This window comes from Balaenoptera musculus, chromosome 9, assembly GCF_009873245.2.
Source record: "Balaenoptera musculus isolate JJ_BM4_2016_0621 chromosome 9, mBalMus1.pri.v3, whole genome shotgun sequence".
NCBI lineage: Eukaryota > Metazoa > Chordata > Mammalia > Artiodactyla > Balaenopteridae > Balaenoptera > Balaenoptera musculus.
In genome coordinates this window covers 15,723,192-15,736,506 of record NC_045793.1, presented here as the reverse complement: position 1 = coordinate 15,736,506, position 13,315 = coordinate 15,723,192, and the positions used below count along the sequence as shown (strand labels likewise).

At 40.9% G+C, this 13,315-nt stretch overlaps 1 protein-coding gene across 1 annotated transcript in view; it reads right to left on the bottom strand.

Annotated features, from left to right (window-relative positions):
• The window catches only part of SVOPL (SVOP like), a 63,793-nt gene extending 52,941 nt beyond the window's left edge, over nt 1-10,852 (bottom strand). The window contains exons 1-6 of the mRNA XM_036863797.1: nt 10,771-10,852; nt 10,502-10,593; nt 9,076-9,174; nt 4,161-4,232; nt 2,487-2,611; nt 235-298 (exon numbers count right to left, since the gene is read on the bottom strand). Of these exons, the coding sequence (XP_036719692.1) occupies nt 235-298; nt 2,487-2,611; nt 4,161-4,232; nt 9,076-9,174; nt 10,502-10,593; nt 10,771-10,852 (534 nt within the window). The remainder of the gene's footprint in view (nt 1-234; nt 299-2,486; nt 2,612-4,160; nt 4,233-9,075; nt 9,175-10,501; nt 10,594-10,770) is intronic.
• Between the last annotated feature and the right edge of the window lie 2,463 nt (nt 10,853-13,315).

The following is a 13,315-nucleotide window of genomic DNA, read 5'->3' as shown; positions in this document are numbered from 1 at the left end:
TTCCTGAGGAAGGGGTTACTGTGTTCTAAACGCCGCTGCTGGGTGATACACATCCTGGCTCAGAAAACCTTGGAATTGGACTTCTGGCGTCAAGCATCCCTAATGCTCTTTGGTTGGTACCAAGTAATAGGAGTGTGCTAATCAAAGAACAATCAACCAACCAGAAGAAACACCATGTACACCACATCCTACAGGATCAGAAGACTGATCCGAAGAATTCCCATTTCACCTTACCTGGGACAAGGGGAGCATATAGCCTCGATATTTTGTAGGCAAAAATTCAGTCTTTATGATTAGCCTAAACAGGAAGGGGGAAAAATACAATCATGCTTTTATAAAACCAAATAACTTTAAAAAATATATATCATAATTTTTCTTGTCACAGGGATAAAGAATTCAAAAACATAAACATTGATCATTGTAAAATGATAAGAAATAGGTGTGTTGGTCTCTGTCCCTGGTTTCTGCTAACCTGGAAACCTTGGGATTTCCTGGGTGATAGGCGCATCATTTGTTCTAATGCGGTGACCCTTGATGAGCCCTGGATGGGGGCTGGTCTAGAAAAACCAAGGCATGATTAGAATCTTGGCGCTTTCAGCCCTATCCTCCACTCCCCTGGAGAGAAGAGAGGGGCTGGAAAATGAGTTAATAATCAATCATGCCTATGTGATGAAGCGTCCATAAAAATCCCTAACATACAGGGTTCGGAGAGCTTCCAGGCTGGTGAACACAGCTCTGTGCTGGGAGCTGGTGCATCGCAAACTCCACGGGGACAGATGCGCCTGTTCTTGGGATCCTTCCGGACCTCGCCCTGTGTTTATCTCCTCAGCTGCTTATTTATCTGTTTCCTTTAAAATATCCTTTGTAATAGATCTGCAATTAGTAAACTGTTTTCCTGGATTCTCTGAGACACTCTAGCAAATTATTGAACCTGAGGAGTTGGTGGGAACTTCCAATTTGTAGCAAGTCAGACAGAAGTTGTGGGTAACCTGGGGACCTACTACTTGTGATTGGTGTCTGAAGTGGGGGACAGTCTTGTGGGACTGAACCCTAAACCTGCGGGGTCTACGCAAACACCAGCGAGGGTCAGAATTGAATGGAATTATAGCACACCCAGCTGGTGTTGGAGAATTGGTTGGCTTGTAAAGAAATCCACACGTTTGGTGTCAGAAGTGAAGTATTGGCAGAATTATTGAGGGAGTGCGTAAAGAAAAACAGAAGAGAGATTTTCCCTGTACGATCATACACCAAAATACAATTATTAACCCATATAAAAGAACAATATAAAATAAACTTCTAAGTGCTCTTCTGTTCACATTTTTATTCCCAAAGTTATTTTAAACCTTCAACCATTTAAGGATATTAGCCTCATTTCTTTCACCAAGAGAAACACTGTCAAAATATTTTGCCAAGCCTGATTCCCTTTTCTAAAACATATGTAGGAAATTAAAATACGCCCAAGAGAAAGCAAATAGTTTCTCCAACTAATGATGACAGTCAAAGCACAGGTTTCTAATTAAGTACATACTAATTTTTTGAATAGAAGAACAAATGGACTTCTATCTCATCTGTTTTCTAATTGTTCTTCTCTGTTGCAGTTATTAACCAGGGTTTGGAGTTTTAACATATTTATTGAGCTGCTTCCTAAGGGATGTTTTCAAATTCTACTTAACTTCTCCTCCTTTAGGGCTCCAGAGCACAGAGTGATGCTTAACTTATGCCCCCAGGGAAGAACGATTCTTTCCCTAACACATTAGGGTAATAATTAGGTGTTTTGACATCTCCTAATATATTCTAAGGGCAACTTGCTCCAAGGCACCCAGGAGAAAATAGCTTGAGGAGCCTTGTTAATTTAAGGGAGGCTCCCAAGTTGCTGAACATTTAGCATAACGACTCTCACGCCCCTGTATGATGAGGTATTACACACCCATCCCAGGGCAGAAAAAAGACAAGCAGCAGCATAGCTGTTTCAATCCGTCTCACCTGCTCTGCAAATTCACTTTGACACAGTCTTCAGTTACAGGGCACTTTAAAATAGTTATTCCTGAATGTTACAGGTGCTGATGGTCAAACTAAAGTCTTCCAGAAATTCTCAAGAAATTAATGGATTGTGTCTGGGTTGACATTTTTGTTACCTACCTCGTAAGGCACTTTTTGTTCGCATTTAGTCTAACAAAATATCATTTATCTAAAAAATGCCGATCAGCCTTAGGAACAAAGAAATTAACACATGCTCAATCTAGCACCCTGCTAGCCTCACCATCAAACATCATTTTGATGGGCAAAGAGCTCCTAGTGGAATAAGCAGCCATCACTGGGGGGAAAAGAAAAACTCAAAAATGATTAGCACAAGTGAAGTCTATAAGTTTGCAACTTATTGATGCTCTTAGTCTATTAACCACAGTGAATGTGGTTAACAGACTAAGTGAATGTGTCTCTGGGTGTTCACATGTCTCCCTCTGGGGTCCTCTAGGTGATGTCTTTACCCTTGGGCATGGCCAGACACGCCACAGCCCACCATCGTCCGCAGGAAGACAAACCAGATGTACGAGGGAGAGAATGAGGTCAGCAAGGAGAAGTGGGCTCCCCACAGGAACGAGATGAGCAAAATCTGAAGCAACAAGAGGAGACATTAATGCGACCTGCCCCCATGGAAGGTCAGGAAGCAAACCTAACTCCTGAAGGTGACTTTTAATTTCATCCAGATGTTTGCTTCTCTGTGGAGCTAATCTTTAGCGAGCTTACTGATCACTCACAATCATCAGACAATACAATCCGTATCATTTTATTGTCTGAAAGCCCAGACGTTCCGAGTTTAGACCATTCTTCAAAACTCCCCACAGCCTCCGCCCTCACAGGTGGCAGGAACCTGAACGTGTAAATCAGAATGCAGAAACTTGTCCTCCCTGCTTACAGGGATGTTGGGAGCACAATGAAGCACTGTGCTGGAATGGGTATAAGGAGAAAATGTAAGGATTTGCTTTTTCTCTAATCGTAGGAACAATACAAGTTTAGAGTAGAAAATATGGAAAAAAGAAAAAGATATAAAAACATTTAAATCGCTTTTGATTCTCCAACCCAGAGAAAATACTATTAACACAGTGTTATCCTATTTTCACTGATTATAAGGGAAAACATCATCTTAATAGCTGCAAAATATTCCAGTGAAAACACATACTATAATCCATGTAATATAATGCATAAACCTTTCCCCTCTGGTTGCATGTTGAAGTGGTTTCACATTTTCTATTAAAATCAGCTAAGACAATGTCTGTGCATAAATCTCTGTGGTTCTCTGATGACCTAAACAGTCTAGATTTCTGGAAGACAAATTATCAGATGAGGAGAATGGATATTCTCAAGGTTCTTGGCTTATGCTACCAAATTGATGGTCAGAAAAATTACATCAATTGTATGTGAGGGTGTCTAGACACTTGCAGATTTCTTTAAGAAAAATAAAAATTCCTTATGAATTTGATGTTTGATATGGCTTTGATAACAGGGAAAAAATGATATCTTGCTATGTAATTTTGCTTCTAATAACTCCTGTGATTGAACCGTTTTTCAAGGTTTCTCGAACATTTGTATGTCTCTTTTTGTAAAATGACTTTTTGTGCTCTCCACATTTTTTTGAGATACTTGTGGTTTCATATTAATTGTAAGAATCTATGATATTTTGTGCACTTCAAAACATACATCCAAGCATATTACTGCTTTGTGGGGGACTTCTCCCTTTGTATTTACACCTAGAGAAGTCTTCACCACCAGAAATCAGACAAGAAGAGGAGAGAGACCTGGGTTTATCACCAGAAGACATCGTTTTATGTCTTGATGTTGAATCTCAATACATGTGTGACATCAAGCAAGTGGGTTAGTTTCAAAGTTATACCCAAGTTAACTAATGTGAAACTGCTTATGTTTATACATGCAATTCTCACATTCAATCTGCTGTGTTCTAACTACGCTCATCCAATCAGCTGTACATCTGGGCTATGGGGACCAGGTATGGGGACAGGTATCTCGGGGAAGGATGAGAAAGCAAGAAGACAAGCCTGGGTATTGATAGAGAAATGTCCACAAAAGACATGATGTGACATGTGATGTCACCACAAAAGAATACACAAAAGAAAATTCCAAATCAGCCTTCAAAGCCAACCTACCTTCCAGCGGCCATATCTGTCAGCCAAGAGGCCAAAGAGGATGCTGAACACCATGTAGCCGAAAAACACCATCTGGAGGTGGGGTGAAAAGAAATTATCCTCTAAGCGGCGTTTTTATAACATGCTAATTACTACATTAAGCATTCACCCACCTGAACTAAAAGAAGACGGGAAACGTGGGAGGATTGAAAGTTGAAGAACAGGCTTTCACAAAGCTCTCCCCTGACTCCTGTTTAACACGTTCAGGGCTTCAGAGGTTGATGATTCCCACACCGGAAATCACTGACACCAGGTAGAAACAGGGGTCCTAGAAGCAGGTAACTGCTTTGCCTCTGATCCAAGATGACGGCACTGGCCTCATTCTACTCAGATGTACAATTCTGAATTTCCATTTTAATAAGAAGACTCAAAAACTCTATTCATGCATGCTCTGCCTTATTCCTCACACAAGCTGAGACGTCTAGAAGCAGTCTTCCTTTAGGTTATTACAGGGAAACTTAACTTTCAACAAACACCAAAACCAGTCATCCATTTAGAAACATTCTTCATCACTAATATAAACCTACTTTTTTTCCTTACTTGTTCTCACAATAGCTTTTCCGTGATAAAATTCAAGAACTTGGGTATGATACCAGCGACGTAACTCAGCCTGAGCTGTACTCTTATGTGTATGCCTTTAGGTGACTTATTTTTCTGCCTTCAGCAGTTCCAAGCTTTACTTAACTCTCCTTTCTAGTAAGATCCCTGACTGATTGCTTCCAGGGTAATCAAAGGAAAGGTGTTAGCTGGCATTTCTAACACTTTTTCAGTGAAAAAGCTCTTTCTCTCTGCTACCTGCTTTGCTTTTTCTTTTTCCCCCTTACTCTTCATAAGGAAGACTCAAAAGCATTTCTCCTACAGGGAACTATTAAAAAAAAATCATATTTATACTTGAACAACAAAAGCCATACTTTTCCTCTGTGCACTGTTCTCTCTAGGATAGAGCTGAAGGAAGGAAAAGCCAATATTTTCAATGCCCAGCCTGGGACAGATGCCGCCCCGTAATGAAATCTAGTCAGTCCTCAGCAAAATGATAAAAATAAGGACAATGGGACACATTTTGCATAAATCCAAATTTATTCATTATGAAGGGCTCTTTTTATTCTGGAATAATTTTCTTTCTGATTGTTGGTATTAACATGCCCTTATTATTTATTTTTATTTTTATTTTTTGAAAGATGATGGTAGTTGATGGCAAGATTTTCTGCCTCTTTCTCTTGGTTGGGGGTTAAAATTTTCCTCCTACCCTTCTGCATTCTTTGGCTGGTCTAATAATTAAATTGATTTACAACAGATTGACAGGAGAAAAGCAAGTTTAAGTTTGTATGTACAGGAGTCCCATAAAAATATAAGACCCAAGGGCAAGTTGGACAGTTGAGGCTTATATGCCACCTTGAGCTGAGGAATGGGAGGGGACCTGGGGCTTCAAAGGGGGGGGTGGTAATTCACAGGACAATAAGAAGAGCAGATGTTTGGTAATTAGATGTTTGCCCTGCCACAGAGATAGGTCATTCAGATGAAAGTCATCTCTGGCTATAACTCTCTCACTCTGAGCCAGGCCCCCTATCCAAATTTTTTTTTTTTTTAATGTTTTGCTATTGTTTTTGCTATTATCAGTAATTTGGGCATGATATTGGTTTTTTTTTTTTTAAAGGAACTCCTTTATTTATTTATTTATTTATTTATTTATTTTTGGCTGTGTTGGGTCTTCGTTTCTGTGCGAGGGCTTTCTCTAGTTGCGGCGAGCGGGGCCACTCTTCATCGCGGTGCGCGGGCCTCTCACTATCGCGGACTCTCTTGTTGCGGAGCACAGGCTCCAGACGCGCAGGCTCAGTAATTGTGGCTCACGGGCCGAGTTGCTCCGCGGCATGTGGGATCTTCCCAGACCAGGGCTCGAACCCGCGTCCCCTGCATTGGCAGGCAGATTCTCAACCACTGCGCCACCAGGGAAGCCCCTCCAAATTCTTTTAGGTAGTTAAGGGAAATGTAAAAGTTTTTCTTGAGTCGGCTGGGTCTTGATTGCCTTCAGCTCAAAATAATCCACATGCCAAAGGGGCATATTTTGGGGTCACATATTCTGCTCCCTTTTCCTCTTCTTCTGATGGCCTTCCTTGTCAAATATATATATTTTTAATCTTAACCCTATGTCAGCCACTCAATTTTTTTGAAAAGTCCTATCAGTTGGTGAATCTCCAAACTTTGGGTCTCCTGATATAAGCAGTTTCTATTGTGGAACCTGAAATTATCAAACGCCCTCCAAGAAGGGAAAGTTGAACTAACTTTTTTTTTTTTCTTTTTAATCAACTTGAATAATAGGAAACAATAGACAAACTGCCTGTGGCAGGGAGGAAATTAGTTCTTAGGACATAAAATACTTTTGTTTATTGAGATGCTGTGTTGTGTTAATAACACTGTATTAAAGTGAATTAGCTGATTAATAAAAGTAAAGGAAACAGGGACTTCCCTGGCGGTCCAGTGGTTAAGACTTCGCCTTCTAATGCAGGGGGTGCAGGTTCGATCCCTGGTGGGGGAGCTAAGATACCATGTGCCTTGTGGCCAAAAAACCAAAACATAAAACAGAAGCAATATTGTAACAAATTCAATAAAGACTTTAAAAATGGTCCACATCAAAAAAAAAAAATCTTTAACAGCAACAACAACAACAAAAAGTAAAGAGTCCAGTAAAATTAAATTCAAATTTTACTCTGTTCTCTCGCATAAGTGACAGATTTTTATTCCTTCTTGCCTTCTTTCCATTCAGTGTAAAAAAGTGACTTTCCTAAGGCTGGGTTCTTTACTATTAAGCCTGTCTAGAGAATAAACATTAACTCCAAGCCTATGTGAACCCCAAAGCTTGTGAACTCTAATCCTGGGGACCACATAGAGACGTGGATTAATCTCTCTCTCTCTCTCTCTTCCTCTCCCCTCCCCCTCCCCTTCCCCCTCCTTGGAGGGTCTGCTCTTTTCTACAGTTTTGTTTCTCCAGCACTAACTCCCTTATTCACAAAAAATGTGAGGGACATAATTCACCCACAATCCTTAAGGCCTTAAGTCTTCATGGCCAGATCATCCAGAAAGTGGAGCTGAAGTTGGGGGATGGGAAGCCTGGGAGATGGTGAAAATGTTGCCTCTTTGCTAAACCAGTCTGAGCCCCTCCTGTTAGCAAGGTTGTGGTCAGTGAGCCCAGGGGACAGATGGGACTCATAGCCAGGATGACAGAGACTAAATGACAGGAGGAGGCAAGGAACTTGGAACAGGGAGCAGGCACATCTTGGGTGAGTTGAATTACCTAGAGAAAAGACTTGTGAGCTGTGACCCACCTAACAAGGGAAGCCATGTCACCGCTGACATCAAGGAGCCTCTTTAGGCACCAGTAGGAACAACATAAAAGCAACCAACGAGATGTGAGCTGTAAATATAGAAATGGTACCATAAAATATAGTTTCGTGACAGTGACAGATGCAAGCACCACACCTGGACCACCAACATTCTCAGGAATGAAGACGTGCAGACCTACAAACCAGCTGTGGTGCACTGATAACTACACAAAACGTTACAGCAGTGACCCTAAAGCTACAAGGATGGACAAGGCATGCTTTCAAAACTGTACATATTTTATATGTAAACGAAAACAAAATGCAATGAGTCACTTAACTATTGGTACAAGCCGTAATAATGTCTTTAGTTATTTTTATTTATACCCTCTCTCTCTTCTAAAAGTATTAGGAAAACTTAAAAACGGAACAAGTGCAATTTTAAAGAAGGAAACAGAGCTAAAAAAATAAAGGCAGATTTGGACATGTGCTGCCATGATTAGGCATAAAATTGGGCTCCAAATTCCCTGGCCTCCAGGACACAGAAATAAACACAACTGGGCGTATAATATACATTATCTGGGAGGAGAACAGAGATCAGTTCCTCAGGTGAGGGGGGATTTTTCCTAGTACCCAATACAGGTGAGAATTCCCAGGTAAAATTTGGTTAAGGCAGTAAGTGAGAGGGTAGGGGCCCCCCTTACCCCACAGCCTTCTGTAGCCCCCCAGGGGTTGGGGGCGAGGGAGGTCCTAGTCTCTTGCAGCCTTACCCTCCTTCAAGGCCTCTGCCATCTGACTGTCATCCTCTACCCATCACCAACTACCTACCTCCCAGACGTTCCCCTTCTTCAGCGAGGAGTTGGCATCTGGCTCATGGGATTTCTCTCTATTAAGTCTCGCCTTCATGAAAACCAGCTTCAATACTCAAGTAAATCAATGCACACACACACATACACACAGAGTCTGCTGGCAATTAATTGGTGCTTAATAAATACCTCTTGAAAGAATGATGAGTAACATCCTTAAATCCATTTCATAGCAAAACTTAGTGTCCAATTCATAAAGCTATTCATGATGGTCTTTGAGAAAAATTTAATGCATAAGACACACAATTCATTGAGAGTAAGTTGGTGATTGGTCAGGTCACTATGGCCTGAGTAGGCTCTTTGTGATCTGACTTGAATCATAACTAACCCATGGCTAAGGCTCACTTTCTCTGATTTGCATCTGCCTCTTCCGGGCTCTTGCACGGTCTGGAAAATGAGCAGTTCAAGATTATGCTCCCTAAGCCGGTGAGCCGCAACTAAGACCTGGTGCAACCAAATAAAGATAAATATATATTAAAAAAAAAAAAAAAAAAAAAAGATTATGCTCCCTAAAGGAAAAGGGAAACAGGAGAAAGTCCTCAAATGCTAGTTTGGGCCTGCAAACGCATGAGTCTGGGAAGCCAACACACCAAGTGGAGATGGATCCTGTGACTTTCAGCCCAGTGGGATCAGAAAGGAAGCAGAAGCCCTGGGTCCTCAGCTGGTTTATTCTCAGCACAGGAAGCAGTCACTTACCGTGGTCACTAACGCCACCTGCCAATTCTCCAGCTGCCATTCACAGCGGATGACAGGAGACACGACTGCTATTAACATGATCTCCATGGCCTCAGCGACCTTAAAGAAGGAGGGAAAACACCATGTCAAAGTGCTAGCTTATCACTTCTTCCCACATCTGTCTGACCATCATCCTTCTAGTTCTAAACTCCCCCTTCCCCTACCCCACGTAGGGAGGACCTATTATGTACCCATTCAGCACTGCTAGTTGGATAAAGAAGTACAGAAGAACTTTGGCTTTCATGGATGTAATATTTATGGTTTGAACAATCTGAGAGTATCCCTCAAGATTTATGACACGTATTCCCTTGTGATGTAGCTGATCCGTGTTTTTGCATTTAACACTATGAAGGTGTTGTGTGGGAGCCGCTTAGCTGGCAGGTGGCCCTAGCTAGCCACCAGCATCCACGTCAACCCAGCATTGCTGTTTTATACTCATCATCGTCAAGATCTCAGGGCATATCCCTTGCAAATGGATCTTTGAAATAGTCCCTGATTTCAAGAAGCTGGGATGGAGAGGCAAGATTCATGAAAGCTAGAAAAAAAGCAACGAGTACAAAACAATATGAGTTCATCATCAGGAAAGAATGAGAGCAAAATTTGCTGTAGAGCAAAATTAGTGCTACAATTAGTGCTACCCTGGGTAGGAGTGTGGAGGGATAAATTAGGAGTTCGGGATTAACAGATACACAATACTATATATAAAACAGATAAACAACAAGGACCCACTGTTAGCAGGGAACTATATTCAATATCTTGTAATAACCTATAACGGAAAAGAATCTGAAAAAGAATATATATGTTCATATATATATACACACACACCCATATGTATACATAATATATATAAAACCGAATCACTTTGTTGTATAACTGAAACTTACACAACATTGTAAATCAACTATACTTCCATTAAAAAAAAAAAAAAGATTAAATGTCAGACCCAACAGAGACCACAGGAGAAATAAAAGTTCTATAGCTAGCAAAAAAAAAAAGGGGGGTATTGAATTCACAGCTACAGAAGGCTGTGGGGTAAGGGGGGCCCCTACCCTCTCACTTACTGCCTTAACCAAATTTTACCTGGGAATTCTCACCTCTATTGGGTACTAGGAAAAATTCCCCCTCACCTGAGGAACTGTTCTCTGTTCTCCTCCCAGATAATGTATATTATACACCCAGCTGTGTTTATTGAACACAGATATTCATTTGCTCATAACCAAACAACTGCCAAAGGTGGAAGAAAAGTACTTGGGGATTATCTACCCCACAGGGTTCCTGCTCCCTCTCACATCCCTCCCTGAGCGGACAACCCCGAGCTGGAGGCAAGTGGAAGACATGTCCAACGATGAATCAGCTTTGGAGACTCAGAGGATCTCCAAGCACTCACCCCCGTGCTGCCCACGATCAGAAAGAGGGCAACGTGGAAACGTCCGAATCCAATGGTCTCCACGGCGTCTTCCACGGTGAATGTCTTTGACTCTAACAAGGAAAGGCAAAGTGAAAGCAACAGCCTCTGTGGGAAGGGAATGTCTGCAGATTATCACTCACCCCAGAGGATGTTGGAAAACCAATTTGTTATTATAAAAATAGTAAATACAGGGAAGAGGGGGAATTAAACGGTAACTTGAGGACCAGAGACTTCTATGATCCCCTTACCTTTTGGCTGTGGCTCTGGGGTCCCCAGGTTCAACTCCCGAAGGCTAATGATGGTGACCGGCTCTGTCTGCTTGGCTGCCATCTTCTAAATGGTTCAAATTCCCCACACGGCTTCCCTGCAGGAAACAGGGGAGGGAAAATGCCAGAAACAGGGGAAGGAAGAAGGAAATAAAATCTAGTGTATATTCTCCTTTAATCTTCACAGAAAATCAGTGAAGTAGGTATTATAATTTATCACTATTTTACAAGGAAAAACCTGAAACATGGACAAGTTAAATCATGGAGAGATTGAATGGCCAAATGAGAGAACTGGGCCCTGGTGGCTAGTAATCAACCTGGAGAGGGGGGCCAGGTGAGCTCTTGACAGTTTAACCAATAGTGTCCTCTGACTGGGAATGAAGGTAGGCTTTGCTACAGAAAAATAATCACAATAGCCAATGCTTTACATCTTCATAGATCCTATGGTTTACAGTGTAATCATATGTTATAGCGTGCTTTCTCACCTTATTTTCATTTAATTCTGACAGAAACCCACGGAGCACTTCTTTTTATCTCCCCCCCCCCACCCCTTTTTGGGTATTTAATCCTAAAAAAAATCTTAACCCTAAAAATCGAGAGCAAAATAAAACAAGGAAAGCTGAAATTAGTGAAAAATTTTTTTCAAATGGCTTTAACATAGTAATTTAACTCTACATCCCTAGTGGGATAAACAGATATCCTAGTCTGTTCTCAGTAATTATACTGTTAGTAATAATGTTGATATCATTATTTTGATACTAGTACATATTGTAGGATAAAGCAATTATGTTACTATTATTAGGAACCAAGATTTTCAGTGTAAGAGAAAGAAGATACAAAAATCAAAGAAGTTATATAAAGACTTTATATCCTAATTTAGAATTGCAAATAGCAATATGAGTTCATTATGTATCACACACACACACACACACACACACATACACACACAAAGAAGAATGGTTGCAAAGAACTGAAGCCCATCAAAGACATCAAAATTTTAGGATTACTAAAATGATAATCTCACTGATCACCTTTGGAGAATACTAAGAAACCAGCTCATTATTCTGAAAACTAGTAAATATCTTGCCTTTCTTGTACAGATTGTCTGTATTTCAGGGTAACCAAACAGTTGGTGAAAGAAAAGTATTTTTTAATTTCAGCTAAAACATCCTAAAGAAGGATAGAATTAAATTATGATTTTACAACTCCTAAAGAAATAATGGACCCAGGCAATGACCCTCAATGGCTGATAAACTACTAGGTGAAAGGCTGAGGGAGAACTTTACTCAGATGGATAAGACTTATAACACCTGAACCCAACAATGGCTCCTCATGCCACAGAAAGAGATGATCAGATGTGATGTTGTTCCTGATGAGATGCAGGAGGAAGGAAATACACAACATCACCAGTGAGGTACTCTCATCAAGAGAAATTGAACTTGAATCTGAACAAGCCCCTAGCTCTAACTACCAGTTTACACAGGGGATGAAGAAACATGTTAAACTATACCATGTGGATGCAATAAGAAAAATCCAGAATGCCAGAAGTTCTACAGGTTAATGACCCAACTTCTTCAATAAATAAATGGCAAGAAAAAAAGAGGAAAGGAGAACCTATAGACTAACAGAAAGGAGACAAACCAACCAAATAAATGAGTTAATTTGTTTGGATCCTCATTCAAACAAACCAATTGTAAAACAACAACAAGAAAGCAAATGAGATGAAAAAGAGATGATAGAAAATCAGGGAAATGCAAGCAAGTTTGAAAGTTTGATGATATTAAGGAATTACTGATGACATCATTAGGTGTGACAATGATATTATGGCCACAGTAGAAAAAAATCCTTATATTTTAGAGATACATGCTGAAATATTTACAGATGAAATTTGATGTCTGGGATTTGTTTTAAAATAATTCAGTGGTGGGTTGGGAATAGAGTGCAAAAGAAGGAGATGGGTGTATAGATGAAAAAAGAATGGCCATATGGTGAAAATTATTGAAGGGGATAGTGGGTATGAAACCATGCACCTCAGATTGGGACTTGAACCCATGTGGCCGGGACTCGAACCCAGCCAAAACCCAGTCTTCCAACTGAGATCACACACCTGGTCTCAGGACTTAATGAAGCTCAGGTTCTTGATGTCTCAGCACAGAAAGAATTCACGGAGAGACGAAGCGATAGGTAAGAAGTGGATTTATTTAGAGAGAAACACACTGCATAGACTGTGGGCCATCTCAGAAGGTGAGAAAGGCACCAGGGTATGGGGTTGTCAGTTTTTATAGGAGTGGGTAATTTCATAGGCTAATGAGTGGGAGGAGTATTCCAGCTATTTTGGGAAGGGGCGGGGATTTCCAGGAACTGGGCCACCGCCCACTTTTTGATCCTTATGGTCGGTCTTGGAACTGTCATGGTGCCTTTGGGTGTGTCATTTAGCTTGCTGATGTGAGTGTGTACTGAGGCCCAGGGTCTAGTGCAGTCAACTTGTCTGCCATCTTGGACCCATTTGGTTCTAATCAGTCTATGT